Source organism: Vanellus vanellus (genome assembly GCF_965231255.1).
Source record: "Vanellus vanellus genome assembly, chromosome: 8".
Classification (NCBI taxonomy): Eukaryota; Metazoa; Chordata; class Aves; order Charadriiformes; family Charadriidae; genus Vanellus; species Vanellus vanellus.
The window spans coordinates 1,187,853-1,214,172 of NC_138913.1; the positions used below are offsets into that span (position 1 = coordinate 1,187,853).

The following is a 26,320-nucleotide window of genomic DNA, read 5'->3' on the forward strand; positions in this document are numbered from 1 at the left end:
TCAGACACGTCCCCTTGCACTGCCGCCTCAGCCCTTCCCTTACCAGGAACAGGAGAGCACAGACTCACTACCAACGCTGTCCTACAGCACCAGGAGGTTTAACCCTGTGACTTCTCAAGCACCTCAAGTGTTGCAACTACGATGAGGAAATAGTCCGTACAGTTACATTCACTATATAACAGTGAAGTTCACAATGTCCTGGATATTTCTTGTCAGAGCCTCTGCTCTTTTTCAAGCAAAGCAAAACCCAGGGTGTCTTTTCTGAGGAGCACATTAATTAGCAAGAATAGACTATGACTTTGACTCCACGTTCAGCTCTGCCCTTCTAATATAGCTTGTTTTTCTGAGATCACAGGGGTTTAGGTATTTGGGTAAAAAAAAAAAAGAAACAGAGAAAAGTTAATTACATATAATTATACCCTCTATAAGGTTTCTACTGATGATGGGAATAAACGGCTGTGTTACATTAAAAAAGAAGAGAATTAGCTTTTAACATATTTGTCATTTTGATAGCATTTTTTTAATCATTCAGATTGGTGATGTTTGTCACTAAAACAGCAAACCTGCTTTTGCCTTCCCTGGTGGTGCCTTCCCTCTACAGCCACGCGAGTGGCAAAGACGACACAAGGAATTTGCCCCAACTTCCACTGTTCCTCACAAACCCAGCTCAAAGCAAAGCCAGGTCTTTGCATCGAGAGAGCACCCGACAAGAGGCAAGAGTGGCCACGGTATTACGCACCGAGTACGGCCGAGCGGGGAGAAGCCCCCATCCCCTCCTCGCGCCCTGCAGCACTGCCGACGCTTCCAGCTGCAACCCTTTCCCTCCGCACGGTGCCTCTGGCAGGATGAGCTGATTTTGTAATAGCGTCTGGTAATCTCTTGTATCAGCGCTAGTGGTAAGCAGACTTAGTTTAAATGCAGCCGATTTATTAATTGATGTCAATCTTTTCATGACTGAGCTTGATAACTACCTGCCGAGAACCAAGGCAGATCTCCAGATAAAGGCAAGGCTACCCAAAGCCACGGGGCACACGTTTATCAGTCTGCTGAGACACTCCCCGTGCTCGTTACAGCATCGCTGCGGTGTCTCCCAACCCCTACAGCTCCGAGCTGTACCCTCCACCTGAGAGGGGGTGTCAGGTTTGGTGCTCAGCGACCTGACACGGAACAGCAGGGGCCACTATGGGCTGTTGATGTCTCAGTGACGGGCGTTTGTTGTTGTTACCGGTTAATTCTGTGTGTCGGTCAGGAAAATCACAAGATTTGGCTGCAGCCAGCCTGAGTCAGCACCACACCTTCTGAAACGCCCCAGGTATTGCGTGCTCTCCCCTTCCCTCCTGGGAGTCCCAGAAACAGCTTTCAGTCCTACGCAGGAGGCACAGCTCATGCTTTCGGGGTGGTATTTATAGGCCACGGACTGCAGCACCCAGGTACTGGCATTGCTGCGCTCACAGCGGGTGTGAATCTGGCAGACAGAGCAAATACGACTCACACCTGCTGAACGCCGTAACCGCGCTCTCCAAAATCCTTAGTCCTGCTGCTGCCGAGCCCCAGCGAGCCGCCCAGCCGGGTGGCCCTGCCAGGAACAGCCCCTTCCCCAGACGGGGCCTCACCCCGGATGGAGGGAAATGCCCGGACCAGCCACGCGTGGAACAACGATCGCAGACACTTCTGCTTCCAGTTAACCGAGAGTGAAACTAAATGGGATTTTTTTTTTACCTCTTCTTTGACAGTCTGCCACAGCAGTCCTTCCAGGGTGAGGGAAGTCTTCCCACAGGACAGCCTTTAATCAGGAAGACTAGAAGGAGCTTTAAAATAATTATTCTAAGGAATGACAGTGCAGTCGTTCATGACACAGAGAACTGGCACGTTCCTTCCAGATCCCAGCAATCGTGAGATCCCAAACCCTCCTCCGAGCGCCTCTCCAGGCTGTACAGACCCCAAACCGCTCTTGCTTTAGGTGCGATCCACTACAGTGCTGGATGGTTTAATTTGAAAAACATCAACGGTAAAAGACTATTTTTAATTTATTTGTCACTGCAGCCATGAATGTCCCACAGAGTTTTCTTTCCTGTTCTCATGAGTGTGTTTGTTTATATTTGCAGAAGGATTCAGTCTAATGTAAACTATGCAATGTGTTGTTTACTGTACAAAGACAGATACCAAGGCACTAGTTAACAATGAAATCAAAACCGACTCTTACATATATATTCACGTTACCTCAGTCACCTCAGTGTCAGCATACCGGGCTGAATACTACAACGCTTCATTAAACAGTCTGTGAAAGCATCTAGAAGATAATAACCTGTTAAACTTCTTGTGTGAATCCAGACACAGATATGACCAAAGCACACCACTCACAGTTTCCATTTTTGCCTGAAGAAGTGGCCATACGTGATAAGTGGGAGCAAGTGGATATGATGTATTTTTTACTGTAGAAAAGCTTTTCCCACATCACCCGTTTCCCAAAAGAAAACAACGTTGACATATTATTGTATTCAGTGTAGTTATCAATAGTCTGCCATAAAACTGGAAGATGTACCAAAAGATTTGCAAAGCAATTTGAATTTGCATTAAAGCCTTGAACACCAGAAGGCCAAATGCAAAGTTTGCTGATGCTATCAAGTTGGTTGTCAGCACTCTGGAAAACAGAATTGGAATTTCAAGTGATTTTGACAAATCGGATAACTGTCAAACATTTGTGCCTCATATGCCATCTTTAATGGTGTACCTAGTTTTAAGTTTTAGTTTGCCATTACACAAGAAGAATCTGCTCATAGGGTGAAGTAGCCATCAGGCTTCACTAGTAGGGTGAAACCAAGCAAAAGGCTCTGAAGTATAGATGAAAACTGAAACTCTCCGACCATCTTGACATTTGGTTTTGCTTACAGTGTTAAAATGCCACATCAGGTTCACTGATACTAAGAGATCCTCAAAGTTCACCTCCTCTTGAGCAGTCAAGAACAAAATGAACACAAGCAGTAGCAGGATTAATTGGAATAGATCCCAGGACCAGGTATCTTATTTGCTGTTTGCAAGTGAAACAAACAAGTAGAATTCAATTCTGTCCTGGGGAATACGCTTCTTGTAAATAAACTTGTGTTTTTTTTCTTGTTTACTATGGATCGGCTCCCCGTGCCACATTACTCTACTGCCATTCAGACACGATTCCCAGGCAAGTCACAACCCACTTTGGACAGAGAACCATGGGCTATGTCCCTATGAGCCTACTACTGCGGGTCCCTCACCCTTGTTAAATGATGGATTACAAACAGAATCAATTCACATTTGAAGTAATTTTTAGTCCGGTCTTTCCAGTATATTTTTCTCACATGACAGCACTAGTTTGGGGTGTGTTTTACTGGTGCAATTCAAGCAGTACAGTGCCACCAACAGAGGCAGTTACACTGATAAGCTGCCATGGGTACTCCTGTGCTATTTTCTTACTGGAACTACTTACAACAAAATAAAGTATTCAGAAATAGAAACACATCTACATTCAGTGAGTGATAATATTTTATATTTATTATTGCAGTTATGGACTGTGGTATGCAGAAAGGCCTACAGAAAACTCAGAGCAGTGGGTTTCCCCAGAGGGGCAAGGAGTCTGCCTGCCAAGAGCCAGCCGGGGGATGAAGCCCCAAGGGAGCAGTGTCCTGACGGGGCGTGACGATAGCCAGCCTTCAAACAAATTCTCCAAGGGCTTGTGGCCACATATCGACATTCCCGACTGCCCTGGCTGACAATATCGAACGTGGCTTACAGATCAAGTAGTATCAACATCATTTGGTCTTATCTGTTCCTTCTCATGAGGTCATCTGTCAATACAACAGAGGTTGTTTGTGCCATGACTTGGCCTGAAGTCAAGCTGGGTGGGGTTATCTGCAGAGGCCAGGTGTTGCAAGAGTCAGTTTGCTCCCACATTCACGTTAATCTGGCCCGGCAGCTGAAGCCCTGAAAGATGAAACAGTGTTCAGGCTGGAGACATCAATCAGTGGTCAGCCCCAATGATCCCTCCAACCTTGACCAGACAGAAACAACCTAAGTCTAAGTAAGCTCTAAGAAGCAGCAGCCCTTTTAAAACAATCAGAAAACACAGCATTTTGTTAAAGTAGAGGACTTCAAGAGATTTGAAGGCTACCGAGGCCACAAATAACTTACGCCAGTCTGAGCCTATCATGGGTCTTAGTTTTCTCTCAAAAAACACCCTTATCTCCTATGTTGATAAGTTTACCCCAAAATGACTTCAAAATACTCAAATACAAGGCTACACACATATAAAGAATAACAGTCGATATTTAAACTCTGATATTTTCAATCACCCAAGATACAGCAAAAGAGCTCTGTTGGTCACAGCAGAAGCGTATAGACCATATAAAGAACGGTGTAAGCTTCAGAGCTGAAATGACGCCATCCTTTCTAAAATCTTGTCTTACATATTCTTCTCAGATGACCAAAGAGTGAAATTATACAGCTGGCACTGAAATAGTTTTTGCTGACCTGCCATGTGGTCATCAGCAAGGCTGCCAAATCTGGCACGGTTGTTTCATAAACTGCCATTGCCCATATGGCCACAGATCTTGCAGAGATTTGCTGACCTTGCAGTCTGCCTGTGCACTACAAAATAAAGCGCAATTGAGCAGGCAGTTCCTCTTGTCTAGTTTAATTTCTTTTCTCTTGCAGTCTCAAGGACTCAATCCGGGTGAGGGCGAGAGATCCGTGGCTTGCCTGCCTACGTGAGACCTAGACACAATCAGCTTCCTGGAGGGACATACTGTAAATATTTTATAAGCTTGTCCCAAGTGCCTAAAAATGGGTGCATTTTTTGTGAGCTTCTGCAAGACTAGTAATAGCATCATTCCTGAAAAAATCATGTGGGGATAGATTCAGACAGAGCAAAACATGCCTGTGCGGCAACTTTCTCTTGCACAGCTCTTACCACGAATACAAAACCAAAAGCAGGCAAAAGGCCTCCATGGTTACTCTGTACATTTATTTGGTTTTAAAGCTTTGACTGTTCACTGACTGCTGGGCGATCCTTTTTAAACCTTCTACAGCCATTGTCATCAGAGAAATGCTATTTTAAGTCTCCTTCAGCATTAAGTGATTTTGCTCAGGAGTCTAAAGGATAAAATATGGTAACACAGGACAGAAGACAATGAGTCAGTCAGCAAACCCACGTTGAACTGTCAGGTAAGACGTGAATTTATACAAATGTCCCTGGAGGTTGAGTAAGTGAAGTTTATCCATAACTCAACTTGGTTTCTTGCAACCAATGTTCCCAACTTGGTGTCTCCCCTTTGTAACCAACATAAATGTTCACGGCACATAGTATCAAGAGGCAAAAAAGGAGACTTTGGGTTTAAATATATCCACTTTGCAAACACCTACTGCGATTTAAGGCTCAGCTTTTCTCCATTCCTCATACAACTGAATCTACACGAGAGGCTACAAGAAAGCTGGCCAAAAAAGGAAGCCGTGGACAACCTCCTTGTAGTTCAGCACAAGCTTTAGCAGACAAAGGGCGTTTGGGCTAACCTGGCTCGCTCTGCGCTGAAGTGGCTGGGGAGCTGGCACACAGCCCGCGATGCAGGGCAAACTGCATGTAGAAATTTCCAGCTGGGGATGATAAAGCCTTCAGGTGCTCCATCTGAATGCAGAAGTAGATATATTGTCCACACTGTTTTTAAAATGTAGTGAGAGAAATAATGTCAGGAAATGGAGTTTACCTTGATAGATGCACCGTGATAATTTGAGCTAGAAGAAAGCAAGCACTATCAGCTATTTATTTCTTACTTGCTATTATGGTTAGACAAAATGTACCACAAAACACTGTTCAACAGATAGATGTTTTGATTAAATGACATTCTAGGGGGAAATTACATGCTGTCCATTAAAAACTTAAAAAAAAAAAAAAAAAACCAAACTAAAAATTAAAAGCTTTTATGTATTTTCACTATGTTTAAATCACTTTTTCTTGTTACCGAATGGAATAAGTATTTTTATTTCTCTTGTTCTGATACACAGGAGAAACAGGTCCACTTGCTTCACCCCGTCTACTGGCCCCTTGCTCACACCAGTTCCACAAGATCTACATAATGGCTATGGACTCACTGGTTAGTTGGATTCACCTACGACCCTGTAATGTTCATAGGAATCACAGGCCATGAAACAACTCTAGTTTTATCTAGGAGATTTCCTTCCATAGATGTACTCTCATTTTTTACAAAGAGAATGTGTTTCTCTCATTATTAATCAGGGAAATAATCCCCAGACCTTAACTACCAACACTTAGAACCACAATTTTACACCACCAATCTGAGACCAAAGGCACACTGTTACAGCAGTTCCTCACGTGGAAGAAACGACCAGAACCTGCTGACCTGCAAACACCACTCTCTGCTTCTTTAGGACTTCCGGAGATCTCCCATCTTGCTAACAAAATATGATAAGATCATAGCTGAATGTATTCATCCCTCGCTGCCATTTGACAAGAAGACTCTGTCAGGCAAAGCTCTCTGCTCCTGGTCAGAAGATGGAGGAATTAAACAAATTAAAGAGTGAAAACTCTCCAAATTATAAACTTTTTGCTGTATCTGAATACTACTGCCAGCAGATTTAATACCACAATGTGATATAATGCCATGGGTCAATGAAGAAAATGCATTTTTCTACAAAAGGCTTTTGCTGCAGACAGGAAGTTTATTTTTTTGAATTAGTCACCGGGTTCACTTCATGCTGATTATACCATTTTCCTTTACATACAATAGCACTGTTTCCATGCAAGTGCTATCAAGATCACATTTATGGTTCCAAAAGCTGGTTTGCTACACCTACACACCACTTGACTGCTGCACATAGTACCAGATAAGTGTTCCCTGTTTCATATACTTACCTAAAATCCTAATCTTCACCGCCTTTTATGTAAACCGCTACTGTGGTAAACAGAAGAGGGTTGATAACTAATAAAGAACATAGAGATAGACCTGAACTTTGACGTCAAATTATGCATATTTTGACTATAAACATCACATCTATGAGTGGGATATAAACATGCCACTGAACACATTCTTTATGAAGAAAAATAAAGTGGCATTTTTACACCAATTCAAGTGAGATGATATGTAATAAGTTCTGGCAGCACAGGCCATTTTTTCAATAGTGATAAGATCTCTGGTGGGACTTTTGATGGAAATAATGAACTTTTTCTTCTGTGTATGTGTCACTTTTTTATGTATTTACACCCACCGTCAGCTGTTATTATTTCTTGAAAAATGAAACTCGGGTATTCTGCACTTGAGAATCTTTTTGCAGAGGGAAGCGGCAGTGGGGCTACATTTCCCAAAGACACACACACCAGGCTTGCTAACACAGACAGGCAGGAAAAGGATGACTCTGCATAAATCAGCTCCAGCTCAGGAAGTAGCTGGCAAAAGGGAGACTGCTCAGCTGGTTGAGTCAGGGGAGAAACCAGCTCACGCTACTACAAACATATCCAGTTACAGCATTAAGCAGTACCTTTGGCCTGAGTCACTTAGCAATTTGTCTTATCAGTTTCTCTCTGATTATCTGGGTGTTGAGCAGATGGAACAGTTTCACTTATAATAAGACTAGTCGACCCATGGAATTACCCTAATTGACTATCTCGTTTAACTCCATATATAGACATTCTGATTCTAGCAAAAGAATACCTAATACCATTGGATTAAGATAAACAGACATTAGGCAGCCTTGCTTCAGATATGTATTCACATAGAGAATTATCAAGAATAACTCAAGGTGCAGACAAGTTAATTACTGTACTTAAATACTGTTGGAATACCAGATTATTTTTGAATTTTGAAAGCTCTTTTTTTTCTCTTAAAAAGTATTCTTCCATAAATTAGAACGTAGGAAAATAAGTGCACTTTTATAAACAACCACATAACCTGGACACAAAAACGTCCAACTTCTTCCACAGCTTTCTGGACAGAGCACGAAAGCAGAATACTTTATTATAGCAATATATTTCATTACCTTCTGAACATCATTTAGGGTTACTGGTATGGGAAAAAGGAAGGATGAAGTAGGAGAAGTAAAGATAGGAGGACAGAGATCTTCAACCCCCCACCGCCAGGATGTGGTCAGATTTTCAAAAGTAGCCAGTTGCTTCCACTGTTACTCACAAAACAAGTTCATACCCACCACATAAATCTTTCTTGCTGATTTTTGGTTAAAGCCTGCCAGCAAGTTTGTTAGGGCTGAGGACTGAGTCTCTCTTGCGCAGCGCTGAATGCACCACCGCTATTCAATAAGAGCAACCCAAATTATTAAATAAAGAAAACTAAAGTCATTGTTTTAGAACAAGAGAGAGACGCTGAATGTCAGTGCCAGTATTATTAGACACTATTGTGACAAACGTAACTAAAACCACTCCTAGCTACTATTAAAGGGGAGAGAGGAGGTTTTATTGATCAAATATCCACACAAAATCTCAAAACCGCTATTGTTTACCAAGCAGTTATTAAAAGTTGCAAATACTTCAACATGCAAATACTTAAATTTTTGTGCTCGGACAGCCATCTTCTCCTTCCCCAACCCCCACCAAAGGAACCCCAATCAACCTACAATCATCCTGCTGGCAAATCCAAAATAAAGAATTCTTTGTTTACCACTGAATTAAAAATTAATTTGGGCCCAGAAATCTTGCTCAATTTCATATATTCAAAATGAATAAACATTGAAAAAATTCTGCAGATTTGTCCAATGTCCGAAAACACTTGGTGTAATTATATACTTTGAACTCTTAGAGATTATTTAATCTTCTTAGTTTCCCACAGTAATTATTCTCCCTTTACGGTTTAATGTTAATATTAATGTCACATACTAATAGTATGGGAGTGACAGACTAGCATCTCTTACCCAAACAATTCTGAATCTTCTCAGTTTAACTGTTTTATATTGGATTATGAACCAGTTAAGTCATTCAAACTTAAGTGAACTGTAACATCTCTCTATTATACCCAGGGAACATTTCAGCTATTAGGAAGTAAAATGACCACGTGCAGTATAGACCATGACTTCCCTCAGGATTTTCTCAGCAGCAGCGCTGAATTATGACATTCTCAGACCCTTTAGTTTTGCTGAAAATGAGGATTAATTCACTGTTCAGCTCTTTGCATTTGGCCCCAGTGGCCCATAAGCAGTTAAGCATAACCCACAACAGAAGGGCCTATTCTCATCACAGATCAGCCGACTGTTGTAGGGCCCATTTACACTGTGGACCTAAAAACTGTTGCTGTACAACTGAGAGCAAAGAAGGGTATCCAGTCCACTAGTCACCATTGCCACCAAGGAAAGGAAGGGAAAAAGTATATGGAACTGCATCTTTACGCAAAACCTTTCATTTCAACAGGAATACATTACTAAAGTCACTTTTATTTCATAAAATTTGGACACCAAAATATGACATTTAGTATTATTTGTAGCCTTAAAATTCAATTACCACATGCCTAGCTAGTACATGGCAGAGCACTATGATCTCAGAAGAGTCTCTTTCAGTCATGAGAGCTTCCCACGTATTAATAAAAATTATTTAAATAAGCAGTCACTAACTGAAGCCAGAGAAAATCTGAATGAAGGCTACCACCTCTTTCCACTTGAGAATTACAGAGTTTCAGATTTCAGATGCAAGCAAATTCGCACACTCACCTAATTCTGAGCATATTTTCACAGTGTCTGTTTTAATCGAAGCCGCAAATTTCCTACAGACTCGAGTTCTGTTTCATTTACAGAGCTGAGGCCTTCCAAAATTCAGCAGCATACAAATGCTACACAGTACAACTCAACCCACTCCTCATATCATTTTTCTGTTCCTCGGGTTTTTCTATAAAATACACATCCTAAATGAGGTCAGTGGTACTTAATCAGATCTCAGGAGGCTATATATCCCTTTGTCAACACTGACCTTGGCTAGGAATTAATCCCATAGCTGTAAGTGGTTTGGCTGTGCCTCTCTAAAGAAGGAGTACCAGAGGAGATGGTTAGAAGGCCCCTTCAGTAACACCAGAAAGTCTTTACCTGTTGTTATAGCACTGAATCTTGCTGTCATCAGACATTGCGAAACTTCCACGGTACTGAAATTTTAGATATCGTATGTGTTACTGATTTAAACTACATTTAAGTGTAGTCTTTGCCTAAAATAAGTGAAAAACATTTTTGAAAAAAGAAACTCACCACACATAGTTCTACAATGCTGATACTTGTACGGACAAAGGGAACTAGAAAATAAGCAGCTAATGACTTGATCTTTCTAAACTATGCAAAGGAATAAACTTAGCTTGTATGAGTAGTTTTACTGAACAAGCCCAGTTATTCAACACAGTAAAAGCTAGTTATATATGTAAATATTGTACAGTAAACTGCTTAGTAATCAAATTTATGCTTTCCAGCTGATTTTTTACATTTTTAAGATAGTACCAAATCATCTTTTTGTTTTTAAAACATACTTGATCATTTTGAAAATCAAATTAATGCAACCAACTCTGATAATTACATTTTGCCTAGATTCTGCTGCATTATAATGCTTTTGTATTGCCCAAACAGAGCTTGTTTCAGGACAATTTTCATTTATTCCTGAGAGAGTCTAAACCACGGTACTATTCATGAAGTACAACAACCCATTATAATGTGTGCTTCATAATTCAAAAATGATGTGCTGAATACTCTTGTGATTTATTTAACCTAAATGTCTAAAGCCTTAGCCAGGGATTTTCAACCTTTTCAACTCGCAGATCCCCTTAGCGGTCTGTAGCCATGCACAGAAAATTTCTTTCTAACAAAACCAGACTTGCTTCTTTTAGTTACTTCCCACAGACTCCTTGCTATTATTTCATGGACTCCAAATTTCTAAAAACAGCACTGCAGACTAACTAATTGCCTAGAGCTGGCTGGTAACAAAAGAGATTAAATTAATATATGTACTAGAGGACTGGGACTTGAGAAATAATATTCCATATTTAAACTCAACAGCATAAAGATCATTTGTTGCTTTGAATGTGATATAGCAGCAATTAATAGTATAGTGTAGAATGAAAAAATATAGAGAGTAATTTTATTCTGTCACTGAAAAAAAGAACCCCACACCTCAATTCAACAGTGAATCAGGATTAAATAGACTGGATTTAAACCAACATTACAATTGTCTGTTCTTTATAAAATCAGCTACCACCATGTTAGGGGAAAGTGCAATATACATAATTTGCATGTGGGCTTGCTATAGAGGCGACGAAGGTAAGCAAATCCACATTGTAGCCAAAATGCTAGAGTAGCATAAGCAAAGTGCATCAGCAGAACAAGAAAATAAAATATTTTTGCAGTGATACTGTAGCCTTTCGACCAATTTTTATAGCTGTTTTTGAAGATAACTTTGCAAACGCTTGCTGGCTGGTGACTGGTTTTGGCTGGCTCACACAAGGGCGGGAGCATGCTGTGAGCGAGCGGTGTGCTCGTTCTGCCTCTGGAGTACCTATAGACGGGGGAAACCAGAGGGACAGCAAACTGAGAAACAGGAAGAGGTGGGGAAAGGACATGGAAGCCTCATAGCGAGCTCAGTTATTTTGTTTCCAAACCCAACATCCATGCATGTCTATGCACGAGTTGAGTAATCATTAGGAAACTCATTCCCGGAACAAGGTTGTAGGTATACGTAGAGGTCATCTTCACTTTTTCAAAGAACTGGAGTACTGCTCTGGAAAAAAGATGGCCTAGAGGTTCGTCACAAGTTCAGGGTAATGTGGTCAGCAGGCAGAGTCTAGAACAGAGACACGGCCAAAGCCTAGCCCTCAGGATTCGATGTAAGATAAAATATCTGATCAATCTCCAGATTGATCTGTACAGCACCTTCAACTAGCTTAGGATCAGCCCGCAGCTGACAAATTTTGCAAGTAAGTGTGAAGACTGTGCACCTGGGAGAAACCAGGTGGAGGCCTGGCAGACCAGCGTCCCACCTGGGGACTCCCAACTAAGGGGTACAGGACACAACCTACACCTACAACCTGAATACGGAACATGCCAGATTTCAGATGTGTGATATATTTAACAAAGTTGCTGCCCCACCCCACAGCAGGGCTGGTAGAACGCAGCTTTTCTATTCATCAGGAGAGGATTCATTTGCAAAGACTTTGTCAAGCGATAGCAGAGGGGTTTTGTTTAAGCTTCTGAAGAGAGGGGATCACCAGAGAGGCGGTACTCAACAGAGTCAGCACTCACCAGAGAGTCAGCGGAATTGCAGTACTCGTCAGATGACCACGGGGATGCAGCACAGCCAGATCCAACAGAGTGAATCCCCACAGTGAATTCTGGAAAAATAATTTAAGTAGAATTTAGTGGCTGTGAAAACTGTTTGGTAACAACAGAATACTGCTCACAAAACTAATTTCAAATCCTTTTATCTACCACCGTCTGTTTCTTCAAGTACTGTGTTTAAATTAGGTTTGTAAACATGAAGGTGTGGTAGGAGACCTACATGCCACAACTACTTGAATAAATACTGAGAACAGTGAAGAATTGGGTAGGATATAAAAGCAAAGACTGGAAGGTGCCAGAATAACTAATGATACTTCTTTGAAAGGAATGTCTGATTGATAGAAAGCCCAAGGAATGACTTCTACAAACAGTGGCAAACCGCCAGTCCCCATGAGTCAACCCCACCAGGCTAAACTGCTGTTGGCGGGCCACGCAGTGCAAACAGCATCAACATCTGGCAACTGCCACAGCTGCAGGCTGGGAGATCAGCCGGTCCCGACTTCAGAGGGTCGGGGAGAGCACAGCAGCCGGGGTGTCCTGGAAGGGGCTCCTCAGGAGCCGCCGACAGCCAGCGCTGCCACGGCCTCCCAGACAGCTCCAGCCGCCCCTCCCGAGTAGCCCCGGGGGGGCGAGGGAGCCTTTCCCGCCAGCGATGGTTCCCCCGGTGGGCAGTGGGCACCCTCAGCCCCCGGAGCCAGCCACCCCCGGCCCCCAGAGGGCCGCTCGGCACCGCAGCGCCCGCCCAGGCCTCCCGCTGCCCGCAGCCTCTCCGTGGTGGGGCGGGGGACGCGGCCCCGGCGGCGTGTCCCTTCCTGCTGCCCCTGCGGGGTCGGAGGTGCCACCGAGCGCCTCTGAGGAGACCGCCATCCCCCGGGGAGCGGGAGGTCTCGCAGCTGCCCGGGCACAGGCCCGAGCCCCGTCCTCTGAGGAGGGCCGATAGGGCGGGAGGACCCGCGCTGAAGAGATAACCGCTCCGTGCCCCCCGCCGATAAGCCAGCAGGGGGGCGGCCGGTCCCGTCGCCTTTCTTCCGTTCCCGCGCCGGGCACGGCAGACCGGGGACGGCCGCAAGAGCCCGCCCCGCTCCTGAGGGGACGCCGCCATCCTCCCCCCTCCGCCGCGCCCCCAACCCGCCGAGCGGCGGCGGGGCCTGAGGGGCGGGGCGGGGCGCTGCGCGCGCGGCTGCCCGCCGCCGGGAAGCCAATGGGGGCTGGCGGCGGCGGCGGCCGGAGCCAATGGGCGGGGGCGGGGCCGCGGGGCGCCATGGGCCGCGGCAGCGCCGTCCCGCCGCGGGGCCGGTAGTGCAGCCCTGCGCCGCCGCCGCCTCCTCCTCATTCTCCTCATCCTCCTCCTTCTCCGCCGCCTTCTCCTCCTCATCCTCTTCCTCATCCTCCCCCTGCGGTACCGCGCAGCCGCCGCCGCGCAGGGCCCGGCGCCCGCCCCCGGGGCGCGGCGCTGGCCGGCGACGGCGGGGGGGGGGGGGGGGCTGGCCCGGCGCGGCTCCGTGAGGCGCGGCCGCCCCTTCCCGCCGCCCCCTTCCCTCCCTCTCTCCGCCCGCCGCGAGGGCGGGAGGGAAGCGGCAGCCCCGAGCGGGAGGCGAGGGAGGCGGCGCGCCGGGAGCCATGCGGGAGTACAAGGTGGTGGTGCTGGGCTCGGGCGGCGTGGGCAAGTCCGCCCTCACCGTCCAGTTCGTGACGGGCTCCTTCATCGAGAAGTATGACCCCACCATCGAGGACTTCTACCGCAAGGAGATCGAGGTGGACTCGTCGCCGTCGGTGCTGGAGATCCTGGACACGGCGGGCACCGAGCAGTTCGCCTCCATGCGGGACCTCTACATCAAGAACGGGCAGGGCTTCATCCTGGTCTACAGCCTGGTGAACCAGCAGAGCTTCCAGGACATCAAGCCCATGCGGGACCAGATCATCCGGGTGAAGAGGTACGAGAGGGTGCCCATGATCCTGGTGGGCAACAAGGTGGACCTGGAGGGCGAGCGGGAGGTCTCCTTCGGGGAGGGCAAAGCCCTGGCCGAGGAGTGGAGCTGCCCCTTCATGGAGACCTCGGCCAAAAACAAAGCCTCGGTGGACGAGCTCTTCGCCGAGATCGTCCGGCAGATGAACTACGCCGCGCAGCCCAACGGGGACGAGCAGTGCTGCTCCTCCTGCGCCATCCTCTGAGGGCGGCGGCGGCGGGCCGGGGCTGGCGGCGGGCACACGGCGGCGGCGGCGGCGGCGACACCCGCCCGGGGCGGCGCGATGGCCCCGGCGGCCGCCAGGGACGGACGCGCGCGGAGAAAGGAGAGAGGGGGGGGAACAAAAAACACACACACACAAAAAAAAAAAAAAAAAAAAAAAAAAGGAGGGGGGCAAAAAAAAAATATATCGTGTTTGGAAACGTGGCTTTTTTTCGGCATGTACGTCTCGTCCCGTCTTGGTCGTTGCATATCGCCCCGTCGGCCTCCGGCGCCGCCCAGCGCTGGCAGCGGGCGGCGGGGAGCGGGCACTGCCCGAGCCGGCGGCGGGGCGCAGGCGGGGGGCCCGGACACGCGTGGGGAGAGAGCCGGAGCCCGGCCCGGACACGCGGGGAGAGAACCAGAGCCCGGCCCGGACACGCGTGGGGAGAGCCGGAGCCCGGCCCGGACACGCGTGGGGAGAGCCGGAGCCCGGCCCGGACACGCGTGGAGCCCGGACACGCGTGGAGCGCTCCCGCCGGCGGCCCGAGGATCTCTATGCAAAGCCGGGGGGGGCCCGCGGCCGGGGCGTCCCGCCCGCAGAATTGCACATGTGAAGTGGGACCGTGACTGAAACACTGCGGCCACCGCGGCGTGGGGTGCCGGGAGGCGTCTGCGGACGATTCGTGAAATAATCTTCTATTTTGTTTACCTGCTGTATCGGATGGGAGTTTGCAGGAGAGCGGTGCCGTGTTGGGGTTCTCCTGCTTGGTTGGTTGGTTTGGTTTTTTTAAAATCAGCTGTGAAAATGTTACAAATCTGCACAATTTTATAGGTGTGCGCGTGTGTGTGATTTCGTTTTTATTTTAATTTTTCTTTGGCGGGTGGTGGTTTTGTTCCGAGGGTGGTTTTATTTTATTTTATTTTTTTAGGTTGGCAATAACTGATTTTGATGACGAGCTCTCTAAAGTGCAAAGACTTCCTATGTGTGATGCAGGGCCAACAGCAGCCCTGTGTCTGTAGAGTGCCTTCAAAACTCAGCTGTTCCAGCCGGTGCCAACCTGTGAAAGCTCCACAGAATCCCATTATCTACTACTCCGAAAACTACTTAACAGTTTCCTTGCAGTAATCATACCGAACAAGGCAGGACAAAAGGGCCTATTGTTAGTGGAGTTTATTTCTTATTTCCATCTGAGCCTTTTAACTGTAATTGCCATGTCTTGCAAGTTCGGGCTTCATTTACTTCAAATTTACAAGAATTTAGCCTTTTGGGATTTGGGGGGGTGGGGGGTGCTTTCCCCCCCCCCCCCTTTTTTTTATTATTCTTTTGGTTTTATTGTGGGATGTACCTCCAGCCAGCAAAGAAGGAAATCTTATCGTTGTGATGTACCAAGATAATTCTAACAACTGTCATTTTAATTCCAGACGTGCATTTAAGAGATGTCTATCCATTTTAAGAATTTTAATACAGATGCTGTTTTTTTAGAAAACAACTTTGTGCGCTTTTATGTATTACATGAAACACTAACTTTCACATAGGCTGTTATTCCTGATTTATGTCTTAAGAGAAGTGAAAGGTGCCGGGGGGGGGGGGCTCCATTCAGGAGAGTGTTTAAAGAAAAAAAAAAACAACAAACCAAACCACAAGATTGCTAGTTAACCTAATATTTAGTCATTTTTAATACAGTTTTTCATTTGTGTTTAGGTGCTGCCCCTATGTGATGCCAGCAGGTGAGAGGAACGCTGTGGTCAGTAGGCAGCTTTAGGAAGGTAGCGTGGCTTTGATGCAAAAGGACTTGCAAGAGTAGGCCCTACTGGGAACAGCATGGTTTATTGGGCTAAAATTCTAAAGGCCGATTATTTATAAAATTTAAGTCTTTAATCCCATTGCATTATAACTCTTTAAAATTATGCATCAGACCAGTATTTCTTTCCTGGTTTGCAGAGGGGTTGGGGTGGGAGGAGAGCTGTACCTTCTGTCATTTGGAAGATCTGGGGAGTTTGTTTACCTCTGTTATCTTCCTCTCTTAGCCCCTTCTTTGAAGATTAGCACAGAAAACATGCAACTTTTTTTTACTTTTTTTTTTTTTTTCCTCCCCCCTACCCCATGAAGACTTGAAATTATCTCACTATATGAAAGCAAAAGTTGAGCAATGATGTGTAAAGGGGTTTTCAGTCAGGCCAAAAACTAACTGCCATTAGTCCTACTGTGAATCTGACAATTTCTTCTGTTTTAAGTGGGAAAACTTCCTGCTTCAGCACTGGAAGAACAGTGTTTAGTGTTAGTTTAATTCTATGTGTTGAACTCCCAGTGATGGAAATTAAAATGATGGAATCAAAACGATAATGTTGTAGTTGAAAATTGGATACTGATTTTAGCAACACCCGGTAGCTACTGAAAATTTGGAAAAATCTTACATACTTAAGTATTCAGCATGTCTCTTCTCCTGAGCTCAACATGGATCCTTCAGAACAGCGAGGACCTGTTGTGATACAGGCAGTCAGGTTGTATCGGTCCGACTGGTACAGCCACAGTTAAAAACACGGAGGGTTGGAGAAGGCGGCCCTAGTGACGGTCCCGCAGCTTCTGCTTGGGGCCTTCAGGTAACACACAAATTGGTCCACCCCCCGTTTTTAAGTGAAAACGGAAAACCTCTTTGTAGCTTGTCTTTCAGAAATTTCTAAAAATTAATCAGAAGCCGGCTCCTCAAGGACTTCCATGTTAGAGGGGCAGGGCAATAAAGCTTATTAATAGTAAGGGTTTATTTTAACAAAAAACACTGCAGTGAAAGCTAAGAAAGCTCGACTGCTGCCATGTCTGCAGTTTAAAAAACCTCATGTCTGAAGTTTTTTGCAAAATGCCATAAATTTACATCTCAGCTATTGCTATGGTTCACTTTTGCCTTAAGTTCAATGGGATCAGACCGTTTTTAGCGCTGAGCAGGCCTTGCGCCAGGGCAGTGTGTTGGAAGCAACTTGTTCCGCTTCATAAAAACAGACGTTTATTCTGTTCTCCCCGACAGATAGCAGATTCTTCACGTTTTCTCGTGCCTCCTGTTGCCCTCCTGCCTGTGTTGTGATGGAGGAATGATGCAAAAATGGATGTTTGTGGCACACAGCGGCACATAGAGTCCAGTTTTTCTCAGCCCAGCAGAGCAGCTGAAGGCAGCCCAGTAAGTTCTGGGTTATGCTGGGTTTTTTTGTAGATATACTCTAGTTCTTGCCAAAAAGATGTGTTCGTTAAACAGTGAAGGATTTGAGAAACCATGACATGGGTCTAATCAGAGTTTTGAATGTATTTAGATGTTCGTTGTTCTCTACGACTTGGTGCGGGCAGTACGAAAAGTAGAGCTCGGTAGTCTGATCTTCCAAATACTCTGAAGTGTTTTGGTGCTTGTTAAACATAGGCCTTGTCTATAAAGTAGAAAAACGTGATACTGCTTTAACTTGACTGAATAATGAAAGCTATATTAGCTTCTACACTCGAGGAAAATGTTGTATCAATATAAAGGTACTCTTTTATTCCTTTTCCCTGTGGGAATATGTTATACCCGTGTCAATACAAAGGTGGTATATAGCTCTTTTCACAGTGAGAATTGCAAATATTTAATTGATTTGGAAGAAAAATGACATTCCCAGCCAAAATGCTTCCTGACAGTGCAGAAATTGTGTAAACCAGGCCTTAGTTTAAGGCTGGTCTTATGGCCACACGTTTTGCTGTACATAACGATTGTATTTTTAAAAATCCAAGCTTGTTCTGTTGCAAGAAAGCGTGTCTTTGAAATCCTGGTCTCTGTGATTGTAACCGTGCAGTATTCTCGACATCGTTTTCAATACAAGTGTGGTTCTTCTCAACACGGTGCTCAGGCTTTATTGATGCTTACGGCTCTGGATGTTGAATTCTGCGGCGGTGGGATTCCTGGCGGTTCCGCTTCTCTCAAAAGAATGTACGGCAAGTTTTTTTTTTGCAAAGGGCATTTTAAATAAAGGGCAGCCGGCTCTTTATGACGTCTTCATTTGGATACTCATTGCGTGCAGGTGTTGTTCAGTATCAGATTTCCCTGAGGAGTGACAAAATGCAGAAACGTCCATTTTCTTTAAGAATTCTGTATGAAAAGGAGTGGCACGTGTGTTCTCTTGAATCTCCTCCCATTCACATTCATGGACAACTCCCACGACTGTAAGTGGAAAATCGTTGGAGCTCTGCTGCCGTGAGACACTCTCGCACCCTCCAGGTTTGTATCGCGGGCAGCCCAGGCGCTCTTCTTGATTCGCCTTCACTGTGTCTTCGGGAACTATTATTTGGAGCGCCCATTCATGTTCTGGTGAGATTTGAGACTTGCTGTAGAAGCAAATATGCCTGTGAGCTCTGTTCAAAGGTGAAGTAGCTTTAAGTAATGATCTTCATAGCTTATGCTCTGCTCCTGCAGTGTTTATAGCCTCGCGCAAAATGCGTGCCTTAAAAAGATCCTCCTTCCTGTCACGCTGTTACAGCATGGTGCTCTAGAATCTTGGTTTTTTAGGAATCCGATGTCTGCCTAACTTCTAAAACTCATTATTTGGGGCTGACAGTCTCTGGAAAACGCGTGCAAAGCAGATGAGAGTGATTCAACAGCCGATTTTTAGTTCAAACAGCCCGAGATATTCAAGTGAGTTCTAGTGATGAGAAACGGAGTGGAAGTGTGTTGCGGGGGCTGGGTGTGTTGGGGTTGGGGTATTTTGTTGTTTTGGTTTTTTAATGTAAGTAGACTAAGGGTTTGCTAATCGGTAATCCAGAATCTCACTGTATTTCCCAAGTAAGAGTCATTGTGTGTGTGCGCGCGTGTATTCTGACTTCACTGGGGTTGGAATCGAAATTCTTGCCCTTACCACGGATGATCTCAACTTCTGATCTCAATTCTGCCTGTAATCGGTGTCCCGCTGAAGAAAACGCCCAGTGAAACCCGAACTGGCTGACCGATAGTGGGGTAGAGCAGAGAGACTCACACGCAGAAAGTTTAACGACAGCCGTTAAAATTTCCCTATAGCTCTTTCAAATTCCTGGAAGGGTATGACTGCTCTAATGCGCATCAGGTGCTGCCAGGGCACAGCGATGACAGTAGATGACATACTGTGCATAAAGCAAATACTATGCATAAATACCAAATCTGCAATATCTAAGGTCTTAAATCCTATATAAACCACTAAAAATTAGAAGTCAGTTAACCAAAACTTGTAAGTTGCTCAAATAAGCCTTAAAATATTGGAAGCAGCTGTTCTGTAATGACTTTATTTTATTTTGGCAGTCTCTGTGTCTGTTGGAGGTTTGGGCAAAGAGGAGACTAAGTGATGATGGATCCATAGCTTTGTTTCGGTAATCCTCAACAGAGAGGTACTTTTAGGAAAATGGTGTCTGACATGTAACTTCAGCTTTAATGATGTAAACCCCATTTATTTCTACAAAGTTCTTTAAGGGAACATTACAAAAAGTGCACAGTTAATGGATCTGATGTCCAGGTAACAGACAGATCCCAGATGTCTCTCTGCTGCCTGATTGACTGATAACAGTTGCGCAAGAAATGCCGCAGCACCCGGACTGATCAGAATGGCATTGCTAAACTTTTTGCCTTTTGACGTAGTCCTGTTATCTTGCTGTATTGTGATGCTGGGATGAAATGGGATGTTTGCGGTTGGTTTTGAGCATGGTTGTAAATGGACTTCTGGGTGAAAAACTAATCTGAAATGGAAGTCGTTGTGGGTTGGGTTTTTTCTCTTTGAATTGGATATTGAAGAAGGTACAGGTCAGCATTTGTGTTTGTATTCCCTTTCCACTTTCTCATTTATAGGTATATTCATCTAATGCTTGGTTTCTGCAGTGTTACTACTATTAACCCAATTTAAACAGTTAGGATGAATAATTACAAATTCAAGTTACCGTGTTAGAGATGGAACTGCAGGTAAGGCAGTAAGCACTGAGCTGCCGTTGGGTATTTGCATTTGCTGTGTTATTAGTAGGTAAGGGATTAAAGTGTGGAGCCTGATGTGGGCATCTCAAGTCTCATTCTAGCTGTTGGAAGTGATCCACCTAAAAGTGTTGCCAAGAAACATGACTTGGTACCCTTGTGATAGCATTTGTTCTGAGGGTTGAGAACATACACAAGAATAAGATGCGCTTACTGTTGAATTAACGTGAGTTGTGTCATTTCCCTGTCTTGCCAAGAGATGAAAAAAACGGTGGTGTTCCTTCCAGCCCTGGTGTCGGCAGTCCTGAGGTGGGGAAGTGTTACGCGTTCCCGATGGGAGAGATCATTCAAGTTCCTTTCCATCTTGCTCCCTGTAAATCACTTACTGCATCTGTGACGGAGTTAGAAATGGACAGGAGGGAGCGAGGAGATGTGTCTGACTTGGAGAGCTGTAAGAGGGGTGTCTAGCTTAGCCCTCTCCCAACGCCATGCCCCTACTTCAGCACTTTCCAGCTTCAGCACTGATTCAGCATGTTTCCAGCAGACACTTACAGCTCTCTACTCCTCAGTTTCTCCAACTCGGTATTTTGGTGAAGTGTTGATTTCCATGCAGATGAACCGAATTTGCATGAGCGTTTGGCTCTGGAAACACAGCACCAAATGAAGTAAAGGAAGAAGATTGTGAGAAAGAGGTTGGGGACACAAGAGAGTGTGCAGAAAGGATGCTGTCACTTGAAAGAGTATGTGTCTTTTTTTTCCTCTAAGACGGAGCTCAACATCGGAAGCAGGTTTTTGAATGTTAAGTGTCTAGCAGAAGTCTTGGTTTAACCAAGCCTTAGGCTTAGATCAGAAAAGAGACTTAAAAGCCCTGTGAGTTGGAGGTGCAGTACTCGAATGATTGTAGAGAATTATCATTGCAATTTTTCACCGACTTCGGTTTGTTTAAATATTCTGAGATTTATTTATTATTGTGAGAGTTGTCACTAGGTAGAGGATGTGTTTAAATACGATTTAATATTTGTATTAGCTTAGTAGTGTAAATATCTCCGTGTTGCGGGGATTGATAGACGCGGTAGGCACGAAGCGAAGGTCTGTTCACTTACTGAAGGCCTTATCGGAGGTAAAGAATCAAAAGATTCAGGCTTCTGTTTTCAAAAATGATGATGATGCAAATAAGAGTGCTTAATGTAACTTTTTGAATTTACAGATGACTTCTCGTTGCTCAGAAACATAGACAGCCTTTTACACTTACCCCTGCTCTTCCCTGCTGCACGACTGGCTGTGCCGTTGCACCTTCTTGCCTAGAGTGAGTGGTCCTGCTGCTGCCACGGGTGTTTGTCAGACACGGGCTGCCTTCGTGACTTCGTTGCTCACTTGGAGCTCTGGCATTCTTCCTCCTGTAGGCTGCCTGGGGGAGGAGGGAGCCCAGATGACGCAGTGATAACGAAATGACTGCTTATCAGAACCCAGGGACGGACGGCTGGCTGGCGTCTGAGCATTTGCGAGGGCGTATCCAGAGTTGTACCTGGAAGCGAGCGTCCCCGCAATGCCTGCAGCTCCTCGCTCTTGCTGCAGCCCTCACCTGCCCTAGGTGCCCCTGCTCTGGCGGGGGGGGTTGGACGAGATGATCTCCAGAGGTCCCTTCCAACCCTGACCGGTCTGGGATTCTGGGGTTCAGCGTTACGCGTGCGCTGTAGGTTTGTTCTGGGAAAGCAGAACCAGGGGACGGTTTCGTGCCGGCTGAGCTGAGAGCGTACAGCTACGGCTAACGCCGAGCCGCGGTGCCCAGCCCGCGCGGAGGCAGAGCCTGGCATCTTGAGGAAGAGGCGTGTGTCGGCGTTGTAGCCACTCCTGCTCGTCCAAAAAGGTAGTTTGAAAGATAAGTCTTCTGCACATACCCCGAAAATACTTTCTGCAGGTGCACAAAACAGACACATTTTAGAGGTCAAAGCAGTGCATCTTTTTGTGTTTCCTAAGAGACGCGTAATGTGACTTCTGTTTACGTTCCTCTGCTGGATCGCAGTTTCTTCCCCTTGCGCACCGCCCCGAGAGAGCCGCGAGGTGTGCTGCTTCCGACTCCTGTGAGCGATCAGAAATTGAAGGCGTCTGGTGCTTTCCACATCTGTAACAGAAGTCAGTTTGGGGCGTTATTGTACACACATGTCCGTGACATTCAGTGTGGTAAGCGACGCTGCTCCCCTGCGTTTTTATGAGGAAGATACAAGTGATGGAGGAGTAGCGGCGTAGGGCGAGTAAGATACTGGCTTAGGCAATGTGCGGGGGAGGACTGCGGGGTGGGTTTGCGGTGTGAGGCTGGAAGCAGGGCCCGCGCTGCCAGGTTCTCTGAACGCCAGGCGGGGTTTGTGTGGAAGGGCTGGGAGCGGGACGTCTTGCAGGGGGCGGTCGGGAGAAGACAGGCTGAATTTGGCTGTTTCAGGTATAGAGAAACATCATTCCGTGCGCGTACGTTGTGGATTTTTTATTATTTTTTTTTTATGCTGCTAAGCAGATTCGGAAGCGTGAAGAAAGTTTGCACAATGAACCTGTCACCCACCAAGGGTGACTCCGATGTTGAAGTTTATACAAAGTTTCGTAACTTCCCTACACCACTAATCACCAAAATCTCTTAAACTGTGTGGGACTTTGTAATGGTGATGGTTACAACGTGACTCCAGGTAGTTGGGAGCCACATGTATTTAAGGATGAGATTAGCGATAATTTTATTCCTTGAATGAACCGCAGTAATATTGCGCACCTCAATTTAGTATCAGGAGTTTGCTGCCAAGTTTACTCGATGATTAACGAAGTTAAGATGAAAGCATGCTAATGAAGTACTTGAGTAATTAAGTTCCTGATGTTTGAGATCTTGATTTCCCTCCTTTTTGGAATACTCTGCCGCATTCCAGATTGGCTGTCTTATTTTCTGCTGGGTTTCTTATTTCAAACACTATGTTTGCTTTAGTGTGGGTTTTGCTTTCTCTTTGGTTGTTGGATCTTTTGGGTTTTCCTTTAATTAGAGGAAAAAATAGAGAGAGGAGATTCACATTTGAATTGCTGTATAGCAGAAGCTGCCTGGATTCCAGAAATACATGCCATGCCCTCCCCGTATTTTCGCAATAAAAACAAGTTTAAGGAGAACACCGTGTGTTCAAGGTATTTCCAAGGCCTGGGCTCTCAGCAGAGAAAAGCTTGAAAAAGCTTATTTGCCAAAGAACCGGGTCAGCCTGGGAGTGAACGAGAGCGTTCGCAGATACTTCGATATTTATTCACCTACATTGTTACTATACTTCAACCTCTGTAGCGAGAGCAAAAGTTGAAGACTTCTGAGCGTAAATATTTAAGCATAGGTACAAAGTTGTATCTGGTGTGCGCGACTGGGGAAACCTCCGCGGTTTTCTGCTCGGAGAATAGAAAACCACCAGGCACTGGGTGCCTGCCCTCGGCGAGGGTCAGAGCAGCAGCAGAGAAACTTAGGTGTGTATTTATTTGGCCAATTGTAAGCGCCTAGAAAGAGTTTTCTTGTTTCTTTTCAAGCATTTTTGACCGGGCACAAGTTAATTTTCAGCATTGCTAAACCAGAAAATCGCTGTGGTTATTAAAGGTGCGCGATGTGCAGCCTTTGGCCAGATGTGGGGGCAGCGCCCTGTCGGACTCGTCTGAAGGGTTTGTGGCCACTGCTGTCCGTCAGCGCAACTTCTGCCTCGTGTCTTACCGCTGTATTCTCGTGATACGGAAATGGAAACCAAACCTGTCTAGACCGAAATACTGCGAGTTTAGGGGTAGATATTCGTGGGTTCTTTACAGACTTTATGATAAATGGGAACTGCTCCATGTGCATGGGGCCGCAGGTTGTTCGAGGTGTGTGTAAGACAGCGGCTCCCTCTCTCATCGCTCAGGGTTTGTCAGCACTTAGAGCAGATAGCAGAAATTAATTGGTGGGTAACTGGAGTTCATTTGGCAAGCGAGTTTGTGCATACTAATATGAAGACATAAACTGTATTATTCCAGGATGTAAACAAACTCTAAACAAATGTGTTGGGTATCCTAATTGCCTACAGTAGAATTTTTAATATCACTTCATGACTGAAGTTGTAGTTGTGTACTGACCTACACTGTTAGGAATCTGAATTTGACTTATTCTCTGATTCTATAAATGCGCATATGCAGAATTCCCTGTTCTTTTGTACCCCTATTGAAATCAGAGCCTTATTTAAGCAAATGAGAGCAGAATTTAACCCCCGTCTGCGTTTTAAGTATTTCACATGCACCTACTAGTGTGATCTTTGTCCTTTTAAAAAGTTGTAATTTCATTTAAACAAAAGCTTTCCCCTGTGCGCGTAGTTGGATGTTCAGATATCTAAAATGTAAAGTAGTTTGTTGGGGTTTTTTTTTTGGTTTGTTTGGTTTCGGTGGTGGGGTTTTTTTTTGGGAGGGGGGGTTCTTGTCCTGAAGTGATACTGGGTTTATGTAAATGGTGATTGCCATCTTGGAATGGCAATAGGTCTAATTTTTTTTTTTAATTATTATTCTTATTTTATACAGTTGTTTCTTCCCGTTCTCTCAGGAGTTTATAATACGTTGTGTTATAGGAGTAAGTTAGGTCTGTTCATAGTCGCAGTTCCCAGCCACTGGACAACCTTCTACCCTCGGAGCGTTGCCCAGTGGCCCCACTGCGGGGCTGCGAGGTGGGACGCATGCAGTGGCAGAGCTCTCCCAGGTCGACTCTGCGTTTAACAGCATTTTTCACGCAAAAATGACAGAGGAACACTTTCCCTGTGCTGCCCAGAGGGTGCTGAGACGGGCTTAGAGGCACAGCTGATGGCATACATCGACTGTAACAGTAAAAGTTCACTTTGGTGACAATTTGAAGAAGAAGAGAGAAGAAAAAAAAGAGAGAAGAAAAAAAAAGAAACCCAAGCAGAGAGAAGGTGGAGATGTGGCAGTAGGGGCGAGCCGGGAAGAGAGGCACCTTGGGTTCTTTGCAGATACGGGTCCTGCTCGGGGTGTGCTCTCCCGTGCAAAAAGCAGCCGCCGGCAATGCTGTTTCCGTGTGGCTCTCTGGATTTCCAGGGCCGCTCAGGCTCCCTGCAGGTTGCTCCTGTTCCCCGTGCTCCCCGCGCTGGTGGGAGCACGCCCTGGGCAGGGGCAGGGGCAGGGGTTGTCTGCCGGCGTCATGCACGCTGGGCGTTTGGTGATGTGCGCGCCCACGGGCTGCGGGAGTGATCACCGGCTGCTGGGTGATTACTCTGCGGTAATTCACCGGGCACCTGAGAGAGCAGCGACGTCTGGTGCCTTCATCGCTTAGCGCTGTGTGCCGCCAGTGGGCTGCACCGCAGCGCCTTACGGTGCGCCGTGGGACGAGCAGCGTCAAGCTGGAGCCGTCCTGGTGAACCTCCACGAGATCTCAGAGAAGTATCGAGGTGGCATCCGAAGCGCTCTTCTCTGCAGCTGCTCGGTGCGGTATCAAAAGAGCGTTAAGTTAGATGAAGCCGTCACTTTTTTTTTTTTATTATTTTACAGCGGATGCCAAGAGCTACATAAGCCCCTGAACTATGTCAGAACTGGAGGGAGAACAAAGGTGCCCTGATCTCGCCTTTCCCTCCCGCCCTTCTGCCTTCTCCGCAGCCAGAAACAGCTGAGCCTTGTGAGCTGGAGTCCGCGGGTCACGGCCGGGGCGGAGGGGCCACGCGTATGAAAACATATATATGCTGAAATCAGAAAAATTAGGTAATTGCAGGACTTGCGCGTTGCTTTGGCGTAAGCACTATACTGTAGAAACTGTGAAAAGAGGAGTATTAGTTCCTTTGGGTGGCCCCACCCTCCGCTCTGCGGAAAAATGGAAATATTTCTCTCTGGGATGCAAAGGGTAGATGTAAAACATAGGATTTGAGTAGGCTCGAAATTGAATCAATTTGAAACTGTTACAAT

At 45.8% G+C, this 26,320-nt stretch overlaps 1 protein-coding gene and 1 long non-coding RNA gene across 2 annotated transcripts; one reads left to right on the top strand and one right to left on the bottom strand.

Moving 5' to 3' along the window:
* Nucleotides 1-3,509: 3,509 nt before the first annotated feature.
* Nucleotides 3,510-13,424, bottom strand: LOC309675085. The gene is made up of 4 exons (XR_014269449.1): nt 12,250-13,424; nt 6,384-6,524; nt 5,539-5,680; nt 3,510-3,954 (listed from the first exon to the last, which is right to left on the bottom strand). It is a non-coding gene; the product is annotated as an uncharacterized lncRNA (long non-coding RNA).
* A 410-nt stretch (nt 13,425-13,834) lies between these two features.
* RAP2B (RAP2B, member of RAS oncogene family) lies at nt 13,835-15,730 on the top strand. The gene has a single exon (XM_082487293.1). It carries the CDS (start codon nt 13,906-13,908, stop codon nt 14,455-14,457), a length of 552 nt encoding a protein of 183 aa, XP_082343419.1. The 5' UTR covers nt 13,835-13,905; the 3' UTR covers nt 14,458-15,730.
* Nucleotides 15,731-26,320: the final 10,590 nt, after the last annotated feature.